This window comes from Trachypithecus francoisi, unplaced genomic scaffold (genome assembly GCF_009764315.1).
Source record: "Trachypithecus francoisi isolate TF-2019V2 unplaced genomic scaffold, Tfra_2.0 Contig01461, whole genome shotgun sequence".
NCBI classification, from domain to species: Eukaryota; Metazoa; Chordata; class Mammalia; order Primates; family Cercopithecidae; genus Trachypithecus; species Trachypithecus francoisi.
In genome coordinates, this window is record NW_022681433.1 from 552,280 (window position 1) to 575,997 (window position 23,718).

At 39.1% G+C, this 23,718-nt stretch overlaps 1 protein-coding gene across 1 annotated transcript in view; it reads left to right on the forward strand.

The window, feature by feature from the left end:
* The window catches only part of EPSTI1 (epithelial stromal interaction 1), a 110,310-nt gene that overhangs the window by 69,215 nt on the left and 17,377 nt on the right, over nt 1-23,718 (forward strand). Inside the window, exons 7-8 of the mRNA XM_033234065.1 lie at nt 2,167-2,260; nt 11,288-11,371. Of these exons, the coding sequence (XP_033089956.1) occupies nt 2,167-2,260; nt 11,288-11,371 (178 nt within the window). The remainder of the gene's footprint in view (nt 1-2,166; nt 2,261-11,287; nt 11,372-23,718) is intronic.

A 23,718-nucleotide genomic window follows, 5' to 3' on the forward strand; every position in this document is an offset into this window, starting at 1 on the left:
ACTAATGCTAATAGTAGAAAGATACGAGTTAGTGTAGTAAAATGGGACTTCCTTTGTATAGTCGATCACTTGACAGTAATCCACATCCTCTGCAGGCCCCTACCTGTATTCCTCTGGCAGTCCTGTGACCTGTCGCTCTGCTTTATATCCTGCAGCATGAGTGGGGTCGTGATAATTGGCACAAGGGCCACAGGTAGAGGCTAGCTATGCAGACAGCTTTGTGCTTGGTGTTGGCAGGTAAGATGCAGCAGTCAGTAAACTGAGGGGCTGCCTGTCCGCTTGGTCTGAAGTTTCCTCCTTGCTTGTCACAGTGTTTCTTTTTCACTGCTTTCTCCTATGGTCTGCACTCGGGATATTCAGAGATCTCATCCAAACTTCCGGCATCACTCTCCTTTTTATACCTTTGACTGATGACTTCATAAAGCCCCAGACAGTGGGGCAGCTTCCAGACCCTGCGACTTCATTAGTCTCCTTGTCTATTCTGGGCAAGATAAGTAATCCAAGACAAATGGAAAGGCTGCTCGTCTCAACTGCTGAATGTTTCTCAGGGTTATGTTTCCCAGGGTTCTGTACGTTGCTTCACTTTTATTTCTTCCTTCCCCAGATCAAGCTTCTGACCTTTTTCAAATGCCATGTTCTACCTAAGTAATTATTTGAAGTGATGTTGGCACCTGTTTAATTTCTAATTCCTTGTTTTCCCCCTACACTGGATGCCGTTTATTCTTACCAAATACTTTGCATTTCCTTTGATGCCCATGTCCTAAGTACTTGATGAATCAGATCTTAGCATTGGGCTTAAAATGTTAGGGGGAAGCAGAGGGCTAGCAGGAGGGAGGGAGGGAGATGGGAGCAGGCTGCACAAGTCTGGTGCAATATAAGTCAGTGCTCAATGAGGTATGTGGCTGTGAATGTGCAATGAAGAGATAAAAATCCCACAAATTACATGAGAAAAGGACAAAGGGGTAGAAATTAATCAAGGGTAGGCAGAACGGGCCAGGCACTGAGGGTAAGCGCTAGGAAATAATTCCAGTGTTCTATACTTGGCATAAGTGAGAGGGGAAATTGGGGTGGTGGTTTGGATTTTTAAGATAAAATCAGAGAGCTTCTTATTTAAACTGAGGACATTTCTAGGTCAATTTTTTTTTTTTTTTTTTTTTTGAGGTGGAGTCTCACTCTGTCGCCCGGACTGGAGTGCAGTGGCCGGATCTCAGCTCACTGCAAGCTCCGCCTCCCGGGTTTACGCCATTCTCCTGCCTCAGCCTCCCGAGTAGCTGGGACTACAGGCGCCCGCCACCTCGCCCGGCTAGTTTTTGTATTTTTAGTAGAGATGGGGTTTCACCATGTTAGCCAGGATGGTCTCGATCTCCTGACCTCGTGATCCGCCCGTCTCGGCCTCCCAAAGTGCTGGGATTACAGGCTTGAGCCACCGCGCCCGGCCTCTAGGTCAATTTTTCAGAGCTAAAAAGAGATATTAGAAATGCAGTCTAGAATCAGCAGCACTTTTTAACCTCTATGGAGGCTTTTTCCCCTCTCTGAAACAAAATGCAAAGGACTGTGTGTGTGTGTGTGTGTGTGTGTGTCTGTGTGTGTGTGTATATGTCTGTTAACAGAGGGTCCACTTTTGCTTTCAGAGTCCTAAAGGGCTCTGTGATCCATAAATGGAAAAGAGCTACTGGATTAGAGGTTCTGTGTATCCTGACAGCGGTCAAAGCCATGAGGGAGATGAGATGAGAGGGTAAAGGGCTGAATGTAAAACTGGTGTGAAGCAGGATGTTGTAGGGCGTGAATGTTCCACAGCTCCACCCTGAAGTCTGAGTGTTAAGCATTAAATGTTCAGATAGGAAATCAGGGCCCTATGCGGTGGAATGTGCTCTGAGAGAGGACTTGTATTTATGTCAGTAATACAAAGTGGAAAAAATGAGGCCATAAGTTCACATTTCATCAACGTAGTTTTATATTTTTGAAATATTGTTCTTGAAGAATGCAATCTTGCAATCGTGTTCTGTTTTGATTTCTACTACACCTTGTTCTCAGCGTAACTTTCTGTTCTGCTGAGGACAATTTTAGTCATCACCCAAATAAGTCTAGGTTAGTATCCAAAGGAACAATAAAGAATTATATTCATATTTTTGTGAATGCACTAACACCTGTTTGTGTTCCTGGTAGCAAAACCACTGAGTTCTTGAGCAAATTGAACGTAGAATCGCCAGACAGAAGTGCCTGTCAAAGTGCTGTTTGTGGCCCACAATCCTCAACATGGGTAAGTGAAATGCTATGCAGGGTGCTGCCTGGCACATTTTATAGAGGTATTTAGTGACTGAAGATTAGGGATATAGAGTGACTTGTACATCACAGAATGCTGGAACTAAAGACAGATGACCTGATCCGAAACTTTGACCTCAACTGTTGCCTGAGCTATAAAATAATGCTTGTATTATTTTATGGGCACCTGGACTAAAATAGCCTCAGAGAAGTCCTTCCTCTCACCCAATCATTCATTTACCCACCCATCCACCCATCCAATCATCCATCCATCCATCCATCCATCCTTCCATCCTTCCATCCTTCCATCCTTCCATTCTTTAAATTCATAGGTCTATATAAGGCCTACTGAGTGCCTACAGTTTCTGCCCAGTGAAGCTTAGTAAAGGAGAACTCCATTGGTTTTAAAGCAAACTGCTGAGCACAGAGCATATCACAATAAGAGAGCACTACTGCCTTATCAGGAAGACGCATCTAAGTCAGACCATGTGTGTTAGATGCTTCCTGGGAAATGACACCAGAGCAGAAGCTTAAACTATGAATCAGTAAAGTGATGAGTCTTTCCAGGTATCAGAATTAATAAAGATACATACAGCAAGAATTAAGATATAAATGCGAGAAATAAGTATGGCTTGTGTTGCAGAAGAAGAGTTATGTAGCCGCAGTGCAGAAAAGTGAGCTGGTAGGATATAGAAGTGAGCAGGAACCATGAGGACCCTTTCCCAATGGTGTTACCTCTGGAAATTCAGATGGGACAGTTCATTGTGTGAGTTGTCTTGAATCCTGCAGGATGTTTAGTATCCCTAGCCCCTGGGCATGAAGGGCTAATAGAGCCACCCAGACACTGAGACATCTAGAAATGCCCCCACACAGTGCTTACCAATGAGACATGTAGAAATACCTGCATACTGCGTGCTCGTGGTGCTCCTGGTAGAAAACCACCACAGAAATTTGCATGCCACCTTGGAAAACCTAAACCTCATTCTGTGAGTACTGAAGGTATTGAAAATTTTTAAACAGGGATATCTCAAGGTTGGATTTGTGTTTTCATTCTGGATCACATTGGTAGCATTGCGAAGGAGGGCTCTAAAGGAATAGAGAAGCAGAGAGGCCCCCCAAGACTTCTGTGTCAGTCTGGGTGAAGGATGATGAAGACTTCAGCCAGGACAGCAGGGGAGAGGATGGAGAAGAGAGTGCAGGTCGGAAAACTGCTTACAAGGTGAAAGCAGCAAGGCTTGGTTATTGACTTGCTAATTGGGGACAAGAAAGTAAGTGTTATTAAGGATGACTCTGGGTAAGGGTTGTAGCTGAAAGAAAAGATGAATTTAAGTTTCTTAAAGTCTCAGGTTTCTCAGGGTTTGGGTAGCTAAATCAGTTGTTAAACAACCCTCATCTTCATCTCCCCTTACCCCTTTCTCAATAGAGACCGTGTTTTTAAATGTCAGGAAGATATTATGACACTCCTTAGGAAGAGGTCATTATACTCCTACTTAGAAACCTTTAGTTGTTTCCTATTTTTTTTTTTTCTGCTTCTAATGTGGTGTTCTAAAGTCTAAATTCGTGAGTGTGGGCCCTACAAGTTATATTAAAGGAAATCCATCATCTCTTCCCTCACTGCAGGGCTCTGGGGGAAAGAGTTGAGAGCTGTAGGCAGTGGAGTTAAATCATGTGTAGATGACAACCCTAAACACCCGTCTGGATATCCTTGTGGCTGTGAGGCAGGGAGAGGGAGAACAGGAGTTGGATAGCTTTACCAACTGGATGTTCGCCTACCAGGCTGGTCTTCCTTTCCGTTTGAGGGCTCCCTGTGTCCTATGATGTGGAACACCTGGTAGAACTGCGTGTGCTGCTCTATTGATTTTGGCTCATTTCTTCAATTTAACAAGATCATCCTGAATTTTAATATTGTCATCCAAAGCATTAGCAATGTTTCCCAGAGCTGCATTTTCTATGGATTGATGAGCGCATTTGTCATAGGATCCTCAGAGCTATTAATAGAGAATATGAAGTGGGATTGGACCCGGGATGGTTCCTTCTAAACTGCATGCAATAGCTGCTCTGATTTTGACCCCAAACTGTTAATACGGTTTCAGTGTTCAATATATTTAATTGACTTTTTACCCATATTATACTTTTCTCATTCTGTCTAATCCATATGCATAGAATTCTTCTGAGAATGCTTTGCAGAACCATTTCTAATGCTTTAGGAAAATCAAATATGTACATTGCACTTCTGTGAAGAACATTTCTTTGGAAAAAGAGGACACCTGCAGTTTACTTTAGCTATGGTCAACGTATAGAATGTGAACGCTGTGTGATTCCCATCTATATGGGGTGTGATGAGTTGGAGGAATTCATATATATATTTTTAATACTTTAATTTTACTACCTAATGTAACTTTCCTAAGATTTTTCCTCTTGTACTTTTCTCCTTTAAAAATGGATCTGCCATTGGCAGATTGGGATTTAATAAATACTGGAAAATTATGTCAATGTAAACGATTACAAGAAAAATCCTTTAGTGGTTACAAGAAAGTTCCTTTTGGCTTAGGACTTCAGACAAGAGATATTTACAGGGTGCACTTTTACATGTGGATTAATGCAGTTTTCTGTATTGTGTGGGTAGGCAGAAGTCCCAGCATCATCAGACCTCCCTCAGCGACCATCACTGCATATTTCTAGTTAAATGCGAAATGGTTTCTAGTCTCTGGTTTGCTGCCCCTACTTTTTTTTATCTTTTATTTTTAAAATTTTGGTAGACAGAGTCTCACTCTGTCACCCAGGCTGGAGTGCAGTAGCGTGATCTGGCTCACTGCAACCTCCACCTCCCAGGCTCAAGCCATCCTGCCACCTCAGCCTCCTGAGTAGCTGGGACCACAGGCACGCACCCCCATGCCCCGCTAACTTTTGTAGTCTTTGTAGAGACAGGGTTTTGCCACATTGCACAGGGTGATCTCAAACTCCTGGGCTGAAACGATCCAGCCCTTGGCCTCCCAAAGTGCTGGGATTACAGATGCGAGCCACCGCACCTGGCCTTATGCCTCTACTTCCTCAACAAAGAATAACGATGTGAAAAAATCTCATCCTGGTGTTTCACTTCCCCAACTCATTCAGTGGTCCCCCATATCTTCAAGGATAAAATCAAAATGTCTTAGCTTAGGCACAAACCTCTTTCCTCTCTCTGTCCCTCCCTCTCTCCTTCAATTCTCGATTCTGTCTCTTTCTTTAGAATGGCCCCTTTTTAGTCCTCTAGGGTCTGGAGGTGTGGCCTCAAGTCTAAATCTTTGCTTCTGCAAAGGGGTAAGAGGAAGCAAAGCTTTTGCAAGCAAGGCAAGGGGAAGCAAAGGTTTTGAAATCAGGAGCAAAGATTTAGATGCAGACCAATCTCAGGCCCCACTGCAGACCTCCTGAATCAGAGCTTGCGTTTAACACAATCCATAGGAGATGTGTGTGCATGTTGGTGTCTGAGGGCCGGAGCTCTATAGCTCATGCCACTCCAGCTGTCCTCTCTCACACTACTGTGAGCACTCAGTGTGGGTTGGTTATTGTAATTTTTATCTATGTGTCACATGTTCGTTTATTAAGAAGTCAAATAAAATATGATGTGTCCCTTTCCTCCACTTGAATTCCACTTCCACCACAACACTTGGAACACTTAGCATTTCCCATTGCTGCTGTAACAAATTGCCACAAATGTAGTGACCTAATAGAACAAACATTTATTCTCTTACACTTCCGGAAATCAGAAATAAAAATGAGTTTTAAAATGCTAAAATGAGGTTATCAACAGGGATGGTTTCTTTTGGAGGCTCCAGGGGGCATCTGTCCCCTGTCACCCCAAACCCTTGGCACATGGCTGCATTGCTCCAATTTAGCTTCCATCTCACCCAACCCTTCTGCACCCTCCCTGACCTTCTTGGCTTCCTCTTATAATAACCCTTGTGATTACAATGGGCCCACCTGCACCATCCAGGCTAATCTCTCCATTTCAAGATCCTTAATTTCTGCAAAGTCCCTTTTGTCATATAAAGAGACATTCACAGATTCCAGGGATTGGGACATCTTTGGGGGGCCATTATGCAACCCACTACCCCTTTTCTTAGTTAGCTCTGAATATCTGTTAATATGTGTTGGTATGTCTTGACTAATCAATTTTAGACCTTATTAACTCATTTCTTCCTCTCATTCTTATAATTATTCAGTAATTTGAGCTTTCCCTTTTATGACTATATAAACATTTTCTCACTGCCAAGCTAGTTGGTATACTCTGGTTATATCTTCCTGTAAAACTCTTTGAACATATTTTATTTTAGCGTTTTCTTAGTTTCCTTTGAACATTTGACTGTCTTCTGACAGCTTTTGTGACTGTTCTACAAAATGCCTCTTGATGCAGATTTCTAAACAATTTTCCAACTTACACCTGTCAGATAACTTGTCGATTTTTTTTTCTCTCCCTCCTGGATCCCTCTTTCCTCCTGCCTTAACCTGTCCTGGGTGTTTGTAGGCCTGGTGCACAGCCATTGTTCTGGGACTTTCCTTTAACACAATAGTTCTCAGCCTCCTCTGCACACTGGATTCACCTAGGGAGCTTTAAAAATCACAGACACCTGGGTTACACCTCCAGAGAGCCTGCTGTGTTGTGGCCTGGGCTTCAGGGGTTCAAAAAGCTCCCCGGGTGATTCTAATGTGCAGCCAAGGTTGAGAACCACTGTTTTAAAGTTATCTTGGGAATTGCTTTTATTGCTTTCCTAAGTTGGGTTCTCTGATTTCTGGGCCTCATTTCTTCTATTTTCTTGCTTTATTTCTTTGTTTTGGTGGAGCATATTACTTAGTAGCTTCCCAAGAGAAGACACATGGAAGGTAAACATGTTCAGGTCCTTCCATGTCTGAAACTATCTTTATTCAGCTGTCACACTTTGCTTGCATTTTTATTGATGACTATTCCAAACCGGACATGTTTTTCCTCCAGAATTTTGAGGCATTGCTCTTCTAACTTTGGGTACTGGTTCCTGAGAAATCCAAGGCCATGTGAATTTCAGACTTTATGTGGGGGATTTTCTCTGTTTCCCCTGAAAATACTTTAGTATCATCTTTTCTTTTTCTGGCATTCTGTAATGATGTGATTTAGTGTGAAAGTCTTTTTTAAATTGATTTTCAATCTAGAAATTCATCTCTAGTTCTAGATGATTTTCTCGTGTTATCTGTTTGATTTATATCCCTTCATTTTCTCTTTTTGGAATTTCTATTATTCAAATTGTAGACCTCCCGGGTTTATCTTCTAACTTTAGAGATTTTCTCCTGTAAGTTATCTTTGAGTATCTTTTTTCTATATTTTGGCGTATTTTCTTGACTTTATCTTCTAAATATTTTACTGATTTGGGTTTTTTGGGGGGAAGAAGGGGAGATTTAAAAAAAAACTCTCCAAACTCCTTCTTTTTTCTTTGTTACTTAAAAAAAAAAAAAATATATATATATATATCATTTCTTATATATATGTATCATTTCTTACCTCAGAAGAAACAGTACAGGAAGCAGAAGACAACTTCAAAGAGAGGGACTCAGAGGCTCACTGGTCAGTATGCAGTACTTTATAGAGTCATTTCATTCTCTGCCTGGCATTTGTCCACTGCTGCTGTCTTTACATGTATGCCTGGTTTAGTTTCTCCAGAAAATACACTTTTCATTTCCTATTGGTGTTGGGTGAATTAGCACCGGCATTTTCAAGGCAGGAGCAGGTATATGGAGGTGAAAGGCTTCTACTGAGACTGTCTAGTAACTCCTTTCTTTTACCTGCCTGTTACCCAGCTGTCTTCCTCAACAGCTGATGCATCCATTTCTTGGGCCCTCATGTTGCTCTGTGGAGAGAACTGGCTCCCCATGGGTGTCCTCTGGCCCCTTCCAGTAAGTCTTCAGGTTTGCTCTTTTTCTCTCTAAGTCACTGTTTCTTTATCTACTTTGTCTTCATAGATTTTCCTCTGTGAATATGGATCTCTTGGTTTTTGAAGATAGAGCTTGTGTATATTTCATTTTCTGCCCTGTTTAGGGTAATTTTGGGGAGAATGGAACAGAAACATCTTTACTCCACAATCTTGAAAGGAGAACTTAATGCTTGTCATGGGTTGAGACCCACACTTCTCAAAATTTGTGTGGAAGCCCTAACCCCTAGCACCTCAGAATGTGACCCTATTCAGAGGTAGCATCTTTACAGAGGAAATAAGTTAAAATGAGGCTCCTAGGTGGGTTCAAATTCATTATGAAATATGTCTTTATAAAAAGGGGAAATCGGGACACAGAAGCATGCCTACAAGGGAGAGGATATGAAGACATGCACAATGAAGATGGAGTCTGCAGGCCAAAAAGAGAAGCCTGGAACAGATATTTCTCACATGACCCTCAGAAGGAACCGACCCTGAAGACACCTTGATTTTGGACTTCTAGCCTCCAGAACTATAAGATAGTAAATTTCTGTTCTTTAAGCCACCAGTATCGTAATACTTTGTTATGGAAGCCCTAGCAAACTCATGCACTGCTATTTTCCATTTGCTCATTTGGTGCTCTTCTCCCTGCATGGTCTGATTCCTACTGACTCTTTGAAATATAACTTAGTCTCACTTGATTTGGAAAGTGTCCTCAATCTAGTTTAATTAAATATCCTTCTTTTTGGCTTCCTCTATCATAATACCTATCATGCTGTACTGTAACCTTTAATCTTCTAGTTTGACTTTCACACTAAGCTATAAATGCTTGAGGTCTGGAATTGTGTCCTGACACAGTGCTTGCACAGAGGAGCTTAAAGACTGTTAATTGAACGAGTACATTATAAGCATAACTTTTGGGGAGGATAGATAAAAGTGTATTTTGGTTGAATGACAAAATATAGCATTGATATTGTATTAAATGAATATTTCAGTGTTAGAAAAATTATGTGAATACAGTGACTTAGAAATTTCTGGTGTTTAGAGCTAAGAAAAGTAGTGATCAATTTATTCCCTTCTATTATTTTTGAACAGAAACTTCCTGTCCTGCCTAGGTATCACAACTGGGTAAGCAGGCATTAGGATTGCAAGTAACTGAACTTTTCATAAGTTCAGATGCCATGTGACTTCCCAGTTTCTGTGGACCTTTATAAGGCACCTTATTTAATAATAAGATATTTAAGAACCACTTTTTTCCTGAGTCAAAAACTAAGACGTGTATTCTAGTAAAAGAACGACAAAATGACAAGTTTAAAGGGAGGCTATTCAGATAGAATTTAGATACCTCATTCAAGTTGTAATTTTGCATTAACTAAATATTTTATTCTACCTTTTTTTTTTTTTTTTTTGAGACGGAGTCTCGCTCTGTCGCCCAGGCTGGAGTGCAGTGGCCAGATCTCAGCTCACTGCAAGCTCCGCCTCCCAGGTTTACGCCATTCTCCTGCCTCAGCCTCCTGAGTAGCTGGGACTACAGGCGCCTGCCACCACGCCCGGCTAGTTTTTTTTTTTGTATTTTTTAGTAGAGACGGGGTTTCACTGTGTTAGCCAGGATGGTCTCGATCTCCTGACCTCGTGATCCGCCCGTCTCGGCCTCCCAAAGTGCTGGGATTACAGGCTTGAGCCACCGCGCCTGGCCTTATTCTACCTTTTAATATCTTGAGTAGAAGCTGTCTTCTTTCCTTTCTTCTTCTCTCCTTTCCTTCCTTCCTGTCCTCTCTTCCACCCTCCTTCCCTCCCTCCCTTCTTTCCTTCTTCACTAAGTCTTATATGGAATATTTGTGATAAAGACTAGCCTTCTCTAATATAAAAAGAAGGGGTTATCAGAAATAAAAAGAAGGGATTGTCAGAGAATCACTTTTCCCCTTCTATGTCTTAGCACAGTCCCCTTGAGTTTAGGATGCAAATAAGAGAAAGTCATAGGATGTATGTTTACCTGCCTAAGGCAGCAGGGTTTGGGTAAACCAGGGATTTCTGAACACATGAAGCTCCAGTTTTCCAGCTGGCACTGCTATAGATGATACTATTTTGAAAGCTTCTCTCTTTTTCTGGGAAGTGGTTCTTATTAATTGATGGTATGTGGGTTTTTATAGTGACAGAAATGGGAGAGTGAACTAAGAAGTGCTTGAGACAAGTTATATGAAAGTTCATGTAGGTTGGAAAAAGGGGGAACCAGCCTACCTGAACTTTATGGGTTATTAGTCCTGAGAACTAGGTCTGAAATATGTAACCTGCTGCCATGATGCTGCTGGTAGTTTTTTATGAGATCCATGTAATTTCCTAAGCATTAGCTCTTTGCCTTACAGAAGCTGGGGCTGCAGATCAATTGAAGGAGAGAAAGCATATGACAAATAAACAGAACACTTGAAATACCATAAATTTCAGAACACACGGTCACTATGCCCGGGTGTGGAACTCTGGTGTGGTGGGTCAGAGACACTGAATTCTCCCGCATGTGCTGGCTTGCCAAAGGCTTTGGTGTCATGTGTTCCTGAACAGGCTTTGTTTTGCTTTTCAGAAATAGAAATAAGCTTCATTCAGATGAGGGATGCAAGCACTTAGAAAATATGTATCCTTGAAATTATATGGTATCAACCACTAGTTGACAAGCTGCTTAATCAGATATCATTAATGAGCAGTAGACATGCCAGTTCTTCTAAAGACAGTGCCACTATTGCTTGTCTTTAATATTGACTGATCAACTAATTGGAATATTCTGGAAAATGTCCTAAACTTTCCACTAGAAGGAATAAACTATGTTGATTATCTCTGAGGGGATATTTTTAAAGCTTAAACAAACATCTAGATCATCCTTTCAAATGTGCAGGATGATTGTGCTTACACTTGTTTTCTTTTTGTATGTCCCAAGGGACATTTTCAGACATTTGCGTAAATCACTCAATAACCAAGTGTGTATGGAGAGCTTACTATATGCTCAGTACAGAGGCTGAGTTTTTAGCACCAGGCCCATAGTAGGCAGCTTGGTGTACTGTGACAATACTTTATCCTATCAAATTGTTTTTTTTTCTCTCTCTTTCTCTGTACCTTTACAGGCCAGAAGCTGGGCTTATAGAGATTCTCTAAAGGCAGAAGAAAACAGAAAATTGCAAAAGATGAAGGATGAACAACATCAAAAGGTACTTACAAGCCCCTACTAGTTATTGCTAACTGTTTATTTGAGGTACTAGATAATTCTGAAGAATTTCTGAACAGAAAGATTTAGAAACATGAAAATCCTGAAAACAAGAATACAAGCATTGAAGGTAAAAGGTGAGTTTCTGGATGTGTCTTAAGAATATGGTGGTAGCTCCTTCTGGTCAAAACTTTCATGGTACCTAGCCTCGTGGAGTCACAGGGGATCTGCCATAGTTGGTGCCAGTAGGTCACAAAGAAGGTGATAGAGCACTGGTGAACTTCTCATCTGCAAAACAAAACACCACCACCATCATTGCTATTTTTAAACCAAAGATACATAAACTTAGAGATGGTATCCAGAGAATATGATAATGTATAAGAGAGTAGGGATGCAAAGTTATGAAACTGGCATAAATATTCACTAAAAATAGTTATACACATACATTAAAACAAAGTTATACTACACAGGTATAAAAATATGTGAGGCATTCCATATGTTTTGAGCAATGGAAATCAGTGAAATGAATGCCGAGTGTTCTAAGAAAAGTGCTTAAAGAATAATCTTCATTACAATATGAAATTTCTGGTATGGTAACTGAAAATAGTCAGTGGCATACTTGGCGGTCATACCTGCTTTTAATAGGCCAGAAGCTCCTCAGCATGAAATGAGAATGACGAGAAAGACCCATGGTTAGCTCCAAAGTGCCACTTTATTTCAGATCCTTTAAACAAGAAAGAAAGGCAGTGGGGTGGGGCTGCAACTAACTACATAATTTATCTTTCCCAACATTCTTATTTTCCAACTTTTCCTCTTGCCATACTAGTGGTTGACAAATCCTGTCACTATTTCTTATAGAACATTTCTCAAATCTATATCTTCAATTCTATAATTAGCTAGAATTCTAGCTCCCATTTTGATTTCCTTGATTTGGTTTAATTTATTTTTTCTTTGTCTTTCCCCAACAAGGTAATTTATTACAACAATTGTGTGTAAAAATTCCATTGAAAAATGAACTATTTGTACTAACTGATGTTGCTAGAATTTGACCCTTTTGAGTGCTATCTTCTTCCCAACAGCGTGGAACCCCTTTCTCATTCATAGTTTCACCCAGCATATGGTATAAATGTGTCACTAGGGTGTTTTGTGCACCACAGGTCATCATTAAATCATTGAAAGAAATCATGTCAGTTGTAAATTTACTTATTTAGCTCCTATGTAAGCAAAGACGAACCATGAAACACTTTTATCCCTTAGTGTTTTTTTTCTTTTAATAAATATCTTTTTGTCTTGACTAGATCCTAGTCTTGAAATCTACAATTAAATAGGCAATGTTATGATAAGATTCTAGTAGTTAACAAGTACAAGCTAAATCTGGTACATAGTCATGTTGTACTTTTAGTGGTCTGCCAAACGACATAAAGGTGTTCATCTGTTTCCATGAGCTTTTAACTTAACATAAAATTGTGATGTACATAGCATACTAAGGTGAATGTTGCAAAGTCAGTTGTAGATATGATTTATTTTTAAATAACTTCTAGTGGATTTTAAATAGCATTTTTAAAAGTTTGGTATATATATTTGGAACATAAAAACTATTAAAAGTAGAACATTTGACAAAGAGAATGCTTAACAAATTAGAATACTAGATCTGGGATTTAATTTTCGGGTTGAGCAGTTATTTTAAATAGTGAAAATTAAACTTTTTATTTCTTAATCTTGTTTTTATCCTAGGCTTAGATAAATATTGATATATACATATTTTCTGGTTATTGATTGACCATATTTTTATTATATATCCTTTTACATAAATGATTTCCTTTTACTTACTGTAGCTTTCAGTAAAATGAATAACTTTAATATATAAATAATTTCATCATTAGGGATTTCAGTAACAGTAGACTACACAAGGATATTCATCCATCTATTCTACCTTACTTTTGCTTCTCTCTTGTTTTGCCTGATGTGTTGTTGCTGGGAAATGTTCATTGAAGGCATTTCCTTTTTTTTGAGACTGGGTCTCACTGTCACCCAGACTGGAGTGCAATGGTGTGATCTCGGCTCACGACAACTTCCGCTTCCCAGGCTCAAGTGATTCTCCTGCCTCAGCCTCCCAAGTAGCTGGGATTACAAGCACATGCCACTAACACCCAGCTAATTTTTGTATATTTAGTAGAAACGGGGTTTCACCATGTTGGCCAGGCTGGTCTCGAACTCCTGACCTCAAATGATCCACCCGCCTTGGCCTCCCAAAGTGCTGGGATTACAGGCGTGAGCCACCACACCCAGCCTAAGGCATTTCTTTATTTGTAGAACCTTTCATTCCTTATCACTTGAATTATTTACCTTAAGAAAATGGGAGGATCATGTTTACTATAAGAAGATACAAAACAATACATTTTTATCATTACACCCATTTATGTGTTTGTTTATTCCATTCATTCAACAAATGTTTATTGGATACCTACTACAGAATAATTCTTAGGTAAATAATCTAGGTTAAGTTTAGGTGAAAGCACTAAGTTTTGTTCTGTGTGTCTCTCTGACTTTCACATTTTTAATTACTCATGGCTCTGGGGACAAAAAGAGCCTCCTCAAGCTTAAACTCTAAATATTTTACATGTGATTCACTTCCTTCTAGAAATTTATTTGTAATTCCTCTTTTTTCTATATCTTCAATACATTCTTCTCCATTGGATACTTCCTTTTTTTGTCAGAAATATGCCACGATTGGTGCCAGTAGGTCATGAAGAAGATGATAGAGCACACGTGAACTCATCTCATCTCACCATTCTAAAATAAACCAGCTAACCCCTTCCTTGATTTTGCTTTCCTCAGAGATATTACCTTTACTGCTTCTAGCAAATTTAAAAAAAGACAAAGGTAATTTTACTGTACCACTTCTTTATTACCCACTTCTTCCTTAATTCCTTATGATCTGGTTTATATTCACAAATGCTGTTACTGAAATTACTTCCTAAATGTAAAATCCCTTCTGAACATACAGTTTAGTGGTCTTTTTGTAATTCCTATCTTCTCCCTGAACTCTGTTACACTAACAGCACTTTAAAGCTTTCCTTTTCTGGCTTTTTTTTTTTAACTGTATTTTTCTGGTTGATCTGTCTCAGAGTAATCTCTCCCAGCACTCATTCATTCATTCAATCGGCAAACATGTATTGAGTTCCTGTTTTATACTGAGCCTTGTGCAAGTCGCTGAAGCTATAATTAAGATCAGGATAGACAAGTTTCCAGCTCTCCCGAAATTTACATTTTAATGGAGGAGGTAGATAATTAAAAGGAGACAAACAAATACAATATTATACTTGTAAATTTTATAGTGATTCATCATCTTGTAGTTATTTGTAGTAACTAATTGTATTAGTTATCTCATTACGATAAAGAACTATCTGAGACCGGGTTATTTATAAAGAAAAGAGGTTTAATTGGCTCACAGTTCTGCAGGCTGTACAGAAAATGTGGCTGGGAAGGCCTCAGGAAACTTAGAATCATGGTGGAAGCCGAAGGGGAAGGAAGCACATCTTCACATGGCCAACAGGAGAGAGAGCAAAGGTGGATGTGCTATATACTTTTAAACAAACAGATTTCCTGAGGACTCGCTATCATGAGAACACAGGGAGGCAATCTGCCTCCATGATCTAATCACCTTGCACCAGGTCCCTCCCCCAAAACTGGGGATTACATTTCAACATGAGATTTGGCTGGGGACACAGAGCCAAACCATAACCCTAATGCTGCAAGGAAATAAATTATGTGTTGTGAGAATTCCAGAGTGATGTATCAAATATTGTTGATTGCCTGCCTCTCTACAGTTCTGATTTTTCTTCAAGTATCCGTTCTACTTTGCATGAACTGTGTTTCAGAAAAGGCAGGTTCTACCCCAGCTCCAGGATTCATTCCCCAAGTGGTCTAACTCTTCATGAGAATTCCGTTCTCCTTGACTGTGATTGGTTTCGCTGTGGACATGTGATACAGTTTTGACCAATGAGACTAAGGGGAACCTACCTTTGAGGATAGATTTTATCAATATGAAGTATACTACTTTTTGCATTTAATGATTTGTCAGCTTGATTTCTTTTTTGACTATTTTGTCTGATTCTAATAATTCCTCTACCAATTTTTTGTTGTTGTTATTGTTAGCATTTACATGACATTTCTTTAATCACTTAATTTTAACGTCTCTGTGTCATGGTTTGAAGTAGATTTTGAGTGGAAAAAAAAAGTCTGGTTTTCCTTTTACTTAGTTTCAGAATATCTTTTAATGAGTAGATTTGATGTGTTCTCATTTATTATGATTACTAACACATTTGCATGTATTCGTATTCTTACTACATGATTTACTTTTAATTAGTTATGTTTTCTTTTTTTTTACTGACACTGAATTTTCCGTTTCATTTATTTACTGTTTTTTTCTTCTCTCCCCTCCCCCTTCCTGTACTATAAGAAATTTCAGTGTTTCTATTTTTGTTTCTAATCTTGCATAGCCTTTGGTTGTCTCTTTTAATCTGAAAATACATGTCTCTCTTCAGTTTTCCTTTTTTCTTCCTAATTTTCTTTTATGTCTCTTTACCCATATTGTCTTTGCTCTCCATTTCTGGGACATCTATCAGATGGACTTTGGACATTTCATATCTATTCTGTGTATACCTTCATTGTTTTCTTATACTTCTTATCCCTTTGGCCTTTTTTTTTTTTGAATTGGATTCTGGAAGAAAGCTTTAGCTAGATCATCCTGCTCACTAAATTTTTTTCTTGACTTTTCATTCTGATTATTTGGCACATATTGAGTATGTTTATTTACCACGATTGCTGATTTGGTAAGTAGCGGTGTTCTGCTTTGTAAGTGCAGTATTCTTTCTCATCTCATTTTACTCAATGTTTGTATGTTTGTGACTATACAAACATTAAAGTTTTCTATTGACCATATTAATTGTTTTTTTTTCTTTCTGTTTTAATCTTTATCTCCCATGGAATTCTTTCTCAAATGTTTGGTTTTGCTTATCTCCTTATATGTATGTTTGGATATGCTGCTGAGTGAGGTATGTAGGAGCCTGTCTTCTGTGTGGAGTAGCCTCGTGTTCTCTTACAGTCAGTAGGTACTTGGGCCGTTGCCTTGTTTCCCTGAGCCCAGCCATGGCTCTCCCCATTCACTTCTTACCTTATGGGCCATGATGGTGCTGCCTACTATGTAGTGCAAGTGTGGGAGGGGAAAGAACCCACCACCAAGCGACTCTCAGTGCAGTTTCCTAACTGATCATCTTTTTTCTTTTTTGAGACGGAGTCCCTCTTTGTCACCCAGGCTGGAGTGCAGTGGCCGGATCTCGGCTCACTGCAAGCTCTGCCTCCCGGGTTCACGCCATTCTCCTGCCTCAGCCTCCCGAGTAGCTGGGACTACAGGCGCCCGCCACCTTGCCGGCTAGATTTTTTTTTTTTTTTTTTTTTTTGTATTTTTTAGTAGAGACAGGGTTTCACCGTGTTAGCCAGGAGGGTCTCAATCTCCTGACCTCGTGATCCGCCCGTCTCGGCCTCCCAAAGTGCTGGGATTACAGGCTTGAGCCACCGCGCCCGGCCCTAACTGATCATCTTAATGACTGTCCCAGTATTCCCTTCTGGAGCTCCTTCAGAAGCAGGTGGACTTAGCTCCAATTTATCCTGCACGATGGTTTTACCTTGTAATGTAACCTGTCTCCTTTCTTTCTTTCAGAAATGTCTTAAAATATCTGATAAGCTGATTGCACTTATTGATTGTGCATATTGTGCATGGTTATTGTTTTTATAGTCATTTAGAAAGTCATTGATTTTATAGTCAAAATATATACAAGAATCAGTAAAATACTGGAAGTCAGAAAATAAACGATTGGGTGACAGGAAATTATTATTGTAGAACACATACAAAATTATAGGGAGAGCCTTTTGTAGGAAATTCATGTAAAGCTGTACTCAAAGAAAATGACAACATTTTAATCCATTCAATACTAAAAAAAGAAAATAAATGAATTAAGCATCTAATCCAAGAATTTAGAACAAAAACAATAAATGATCCTGAAGAAAGTAATTAAGATAAGAACAGAAATTAATAATAAAACTCTAAGAAACAGCTGTTATAAAAATCCAACAGCTTGTTCTTTGATAAGGTCAACAAATGAACACATCTTTGGTAAGTCTAATCAAGAAGAGATTAGTAAAAATGCAAATACACAGCATTAGAAATGAGGGACTAGAACCATAGATTTGGAAAAGATTAAAATTGTGTTACTGTAGACAATGCTGTGCTAATAAATTAAAAATTTGTATTAAGTGAATGATTTTCTAGGAAAATATATAACTCTATTCATAAAGACCAACGAAAATGCAAGTGATTTCTGAAGTTTTCTGAGAATTACTTCCCCCAGGAGACTGAACTTGGATAATTTTAGAGGCAAGTTCCTTCAAATTTTCAAGGAACAGATTTTTTTCCCTATGCTTTACAAATTATTTCAGAGTAAGAAAAAAGACGAAACATTTTAGAATTTTATTTCACTATCCCCATGATGTCACAATCTGATAAAGGAAGCATGTGCACACTCACGCACGTGTGCGCACACACACACTCTCCTTCTCCCTCTCTCTCGCTCTCTTACAGGAAGACCAATCATAAAGATGGAGATTAACATCTGAAAGAAAATTCTAGTTAATGAAATTTTTCTCTCAATAGCAATTTACCAAGGCAAAGTGGAGTTTATTCCAGGAGTGCAAAGATAACTAGCTGTGTATTAAAATGTTTTATATCTTATCACTGCAATAGGATAGGTCATGTGACAAGAATATTTGGCTATCTCTTTAGTTACACAAAAAGACATTGATACATTTTAATTTTTACTGTCAATTAAAAAGCACTTCAGTGAACTAAAAATAATATTTTATTAACAAACGTGTAGTCTTCTAAACCAATAACCAACATTATATTCAGTGGTGAAATACTAAAACTATGAACAACATAAGGATGTTTGCAACCCCTAATAAAATGGATGTTACCCAATATTATTCTGAACATTCCAACCTCGTGCTACTCAAAGTTATTTGATAGAAAACTTACTTTTTTAACTAAAAAAATAAAAATAAAAATAAAAAACCCTGTTTTTACTGAATGGAACAACGTTTGGATATTTTTAAACCAACAATAAAGGAGCTTTTCTAATTATTGCAAGTAGGTTGTTTTTTATGGATGGGAGCAATTTGCCTGTGTAAACTAAGAGAATCAACTGAAAAATGAGAACGAATGGAGTTTAATGAAATAGTTGGGCTGGGCGTGGTGGCTCACTTCTGTAATCCCAGCACTTTGGGAGGCCGAGGCAGGTGGATCACCTGAGGTCAGGAGTTCGAGACCAGCCTGGCCAATGTGGTGAAACCCCATCTCTACTAAAATTTAGCTGAGCATGGTGGCAGGCACCTGTAATCCTAGCTACTTGGGAGGCTGAGGAATGAAAAGCGCTTGAACCTGGGAGCCGGAGGGTGCAGTAAGCCAAAATTGCACTATTGCACTCTACCCTGGGCAACAAGAGTGAAGCTCTGTCTCAAAAAAAAGAAGAAGAAGAGAATTGGTTACAAAATATATACAAGAATCAACAACTTTCTCAAATACAAGCAAAAATCAATTAGAAAATACATTATGGGACAAAAAGATCTAATCAAAAAGCAACTATATAAATAATTGTTCAACAGCTAAAAAAAATTAAAAACTTTCCTGGAATCCACAAAAGTCCATTTTGAATTGACAAAACATTATTTGTATTAATAATGTACAACATAATATATTGAAGTATTTAAACATTGTGAAATGGCTAAGTCTAGCTAATTAACAAATGCATTACCTCACAGTTACCATTTTTGTGGTGAGAGCACTTAACATTCTTTGCGTTTTCAAGAATATAATAAATGATCATTATTGTCATTAACTATAACTATTGTCATTAACTTTATCATGCAATAGACCTCTTGAATTTATTCCTCATATCTAACTGTAATTACATATCCTTTGACCAGTATCTCCCCATACCCCACCATTTCCTCCTAACCACCCCAGCCTCTGGTAACCACGATTCTACTCTATTTCTACGAGATCAGCTTTTTAAAGTCCATGTGTAAATGAAATCATGTGGTATTTGTCTTTCTGTGCCTGGCTTATTTCATTTAACATAATGTCCTCCAGGTTCATCCATGCTGTTGCAAATGACAAGATTTCCTTCTTTTTATGGTGGAATAATATTCCATTGTGTATATATCTCACATTTTCTTTATCCGTTCATCCATTGATGGACACTTACTTAGGTTGATTCCATATCTTGGCTATTGTGAACAGTGCTGCAATAAACATGGGGGTGCAGATATCTCTTTGACATACTTGTTTTATTTCCTTTGGATAGACACCCAGTAGTGGGATTGCTGGATCATATGGTACTTCTGTTTTTAATTTTTTTGAGGAAACCTAATACCTCTTTTCATAATGGCTGTACTAATTTACACCCCCACAAGCAGCATGTAAGGGTTCCCTTTTCTCCATATTCTTGCCAGCGCTTGTTATCTTTTGTCCTTTCTGATGATAGCCCTTGTAATGGGGGTGCGATAATAGTTCATTGTGGTTTTAGTTTGCATTTTCCTGACGATTAGTCACGTTGAGCATTTTTTCATATACCTGTTGGCCATTTGCATGTTTTCTTTTGAGAAATAGCTACTCAAGCTTTTTGCCTATTTTATTTTATTTGTATTATTATTTTTGAGATGGAGTTTTGCTCTTATCGCCCAGGCTGGAGTGCAATGGCATGATCTTGGCTCACTGCAACCTCCGCCTCTCGTTTTCAAGCGATTCTCCTGCCTTAGCCTCCTGAGTAGCTGGGATTACAGTCATCCACCACCACACCCAGCTATTTTTTTTTTTTTTTTTATATTTAGTAGAGACGGGGTTTCACCATGTTGACCAGTCTGGTCTTGAACTCCTGACCTCAGGTGATCCACCCATCTCGGCCTTCCAAAGTGCAGGGATTATAGGCGTGAGCCACTGTGCCTGGCCCTTGTTGCTTATTTTAAAAATTAGGTTATTTGTTCTCTTGCTATTGAGTTGAGTACCTTATGTATTTTGGGTACTGACCCCCTATTAGATGTATAGTTTACAAATATTTTCTCCCATTCTGTAGATTGTCTCTGTAGTCTATTGATTGTTTCCTTTGCTGTGTAGAAACTTTTTAGTTTGATGTAATCTCATTTGTCTGTTTTTGCTTTTGTTGCCTGTCCTTTTAAAGTCTTATCCAAAAAATCTTTGCCCAGACCAATGTCATGGAGCTTTTCCACAATATTTTCTTTTTCTTTTCTTTCTTTTTTGTTGAAACAGAGTCTGTCACCCAGGCTGGAGTGCAGTGGCACCATCTCGGCTCACTGCAACCTCTGCCTTTGGGATTCAAACAATTCTCGTGACTCAGCCTCCCAAGTATCTGGGATTACAGGTGTGTACCATCGTGCCTAGCTAATTCTCGTGATTCAAACAATTCTCGTGACTCAGCCTCCCAAGTATCTGGGATTACAGGTGTGTGCCACCATGCCTGGCTAATTTTTGTATTTTCAGTGGAGACGGGGCTTTGCCATATTGGCCAGGCAGGTCTTGAACTCCTAGCCTCCGGTGATGTGCCTGCCTCGGCCTCCCAAAGTGTGGGGATTACAGCCATAAACCACCGTGCCCAGCCTCCCCCGTATTCTCTTCTAGTACTTTTCCAGTTTCAGGTCTTACGTTTAAAGTCTTTAATCCATTTTGAGTTGATTATTTTTTAACGCCTTTTATGAAAGCTGTCAAATTGAGTTGTTTTTGGTATGTGATGAGAGAAAAGGATTTAATTTCATCCTTCTGCATGTGGATATTCAGTTTTCCCACTACTGTTCATTGAGGAGACTGTCCTTTCCCCTATGTTCTTGGTACTTTTGCCAAAAATCAGTTGGCTCTACATGTGTGGATGCATTTTTGGACTCTCCATTCTGTTCCATTGGTCTGTATGTTTGTTTGTATGCCAGTACCATGCTGTTTTGGTTATTATACATAAAAGTCAATCTGAATAAAGCAGAGATGGCTAACATTCCCAAATGCTAAAACTCAGTATTTCAGTAACTATAGTTCTATCCAAATTTACTTGTAAGTTTAATGCAATTCTAGTAATAAATTTCAGTGGAATTTGAGGTAATTTGAAAACACTGTTTCTAAATTTCAACTGAGAGAATAATAATGAAATTTAAACTTTAGAAAAATGTGAATAATAATTTATGTATTTGTTGGGGTAAGGAGAACTTCCACTAGTCGGTATCAATATATACCACAAACACTCAAGTACTGTTACTGGTGAGAGGATAAACTGAGAGGCACTTTGGCAACATCAAGAGTTTCCCAAAACTAAAAATGTTAGATCTAAAGGTATACATGTATTCTGAGGAAATAATGAGAGATGCACACAAGATATATGTACAAAGTTGTTTATTTTTAACATAAGATTAATGGGAAATTTGAAACAGTTTGTTCAGTGATAGAGGATTTGAAGGTTTTGGAGTTTGGAATAAATACGATGCAGCAATTATGACCACATTTTAATAACACAATAGAAATATGCTCGCATATATGAAAATGAAAGCAAAGATCATAAAAGAGTGCAGATAAGTTTTGAAACCTACCTCCTCCTTGCATTTTGTGCAGGAAATATTTTTAGGTGGGAGACATAGAGTTGTGATTCCATGATTATTGTAACTGGAAGTTCATTTCTCTCTCTGTTAAAATGATAGAACTAGCAACAGCAAGTACAAGGTTACAATTAGATAAGAGGAATACGTTTTGATGTTCTGTTATACGGTGGAGTGACTGTGGTTGACAGTGAGATAGTGTGCCTTACAAAATAGCTAGATAAGACGCTTTGGAATATTCTCACTACAAATAAATGATAAATGCATGAGATCATGTACACACCAAGTGCCCTGATTTGATCATTTTGCAACATATATATATCAAAATATCAAATTGTATCCTATAATATGTACAAACTGTCAATTAAAAAATTAAAAATTAAAAACAACAGCTAGTAAGGGGAGAGTGTACATGACTTGTGTTATTTTAAAGCTCTGCTTCACCCATTAGTATTTATTTGCCTTCATTTGGTTGGTGCTCTGTAAATTCTGGGTGGCAGCTGGTGCCTTTTCTCCCCATTCTTGATAGCCAAGGCCATCTTTCTTCTTCAAGGCAAAGGTATTACTGTGGATGCCTGAGAACCAGGACTTCTTTAAACTCTCCTCCCGCCCCTCAAAGCTCTTCTATGTTAAACCTTCAAAGGAAGGCATTCTTGAACTTCATGACTTCATGCTCAACTCTCCTGCTTCCACTATCCTTTCCCTCTTGTTGTGTTGAGAGAACATGCTCTCCTGGGAGAAGTTTGTCCTGCCAGGCAATGGCATTTTCATGTTTACATAAAGCAGTCAAGCTGAACCATGTCGGAATACACTCTGCTGGGATTCAGACATGGTTTTAAAATGACCCCATGTTCACCTTCAGTTACCACACTGAAACTTTGCTTTGGAGCATGCTTTCCCTCTAACGTTGTCAGGTTTCTTAAGCATCCAGCCTTACACACCGCTGTCTGTTGTATAGTTGACCCTTCTCCAGAACAGGGCACCATCAGACAATTGGAGCCCGGAGAAATGATGTTTGCAACCTCTTCCTGGAAATGGCGACCCCTCTTCTTCTTCTTATTTGCTTGGGCTCCAAGCAGAGATATTGGTGCCATCCTGCAGCTCCCCAGCAGAGCAGCCCTCCTGGGTGAGCACTGCATCGGGTGGCCACAGGCAGTGGCGCTATTTGTAGTGTTGTCCTCATTTACCATATACCACTTGGCTGATGTTTATAGGAAGTTCCACACTTTCAATCTCTAAGATGGTATTTTGTTTATCATATCACCAACATACCCTCCTTTGTGTGCAGCTCTGTATGGATGTAGGGATTTGCATAGCACCGTGATAAGACAATGCACGAACACTAAGTGTTGAACACCCTTCTCTTGTTTGCATTCCTTCCTTGTGTTACCATGTCATGTGGCTTAAAGTTGTGTTTAGCAGCACATTTCTTTTTACCTTGTATCAGAACTGTTCCTGGATCTGTCTGCCTTATTATACTGTGATTTACTTCAGGGTGGAGCTGTGCTGGTATCTGTACCTTTAGCATGAACCCAGGTATCTGGAAAATGGTTGGCGTGTGACAATATGCATTGAGTTGTCATTGTCCTCCTGCTTAGAGCGCTTTGATGCTTTTCATGTCCCAAGCTTGGTCCTTGGAACAAG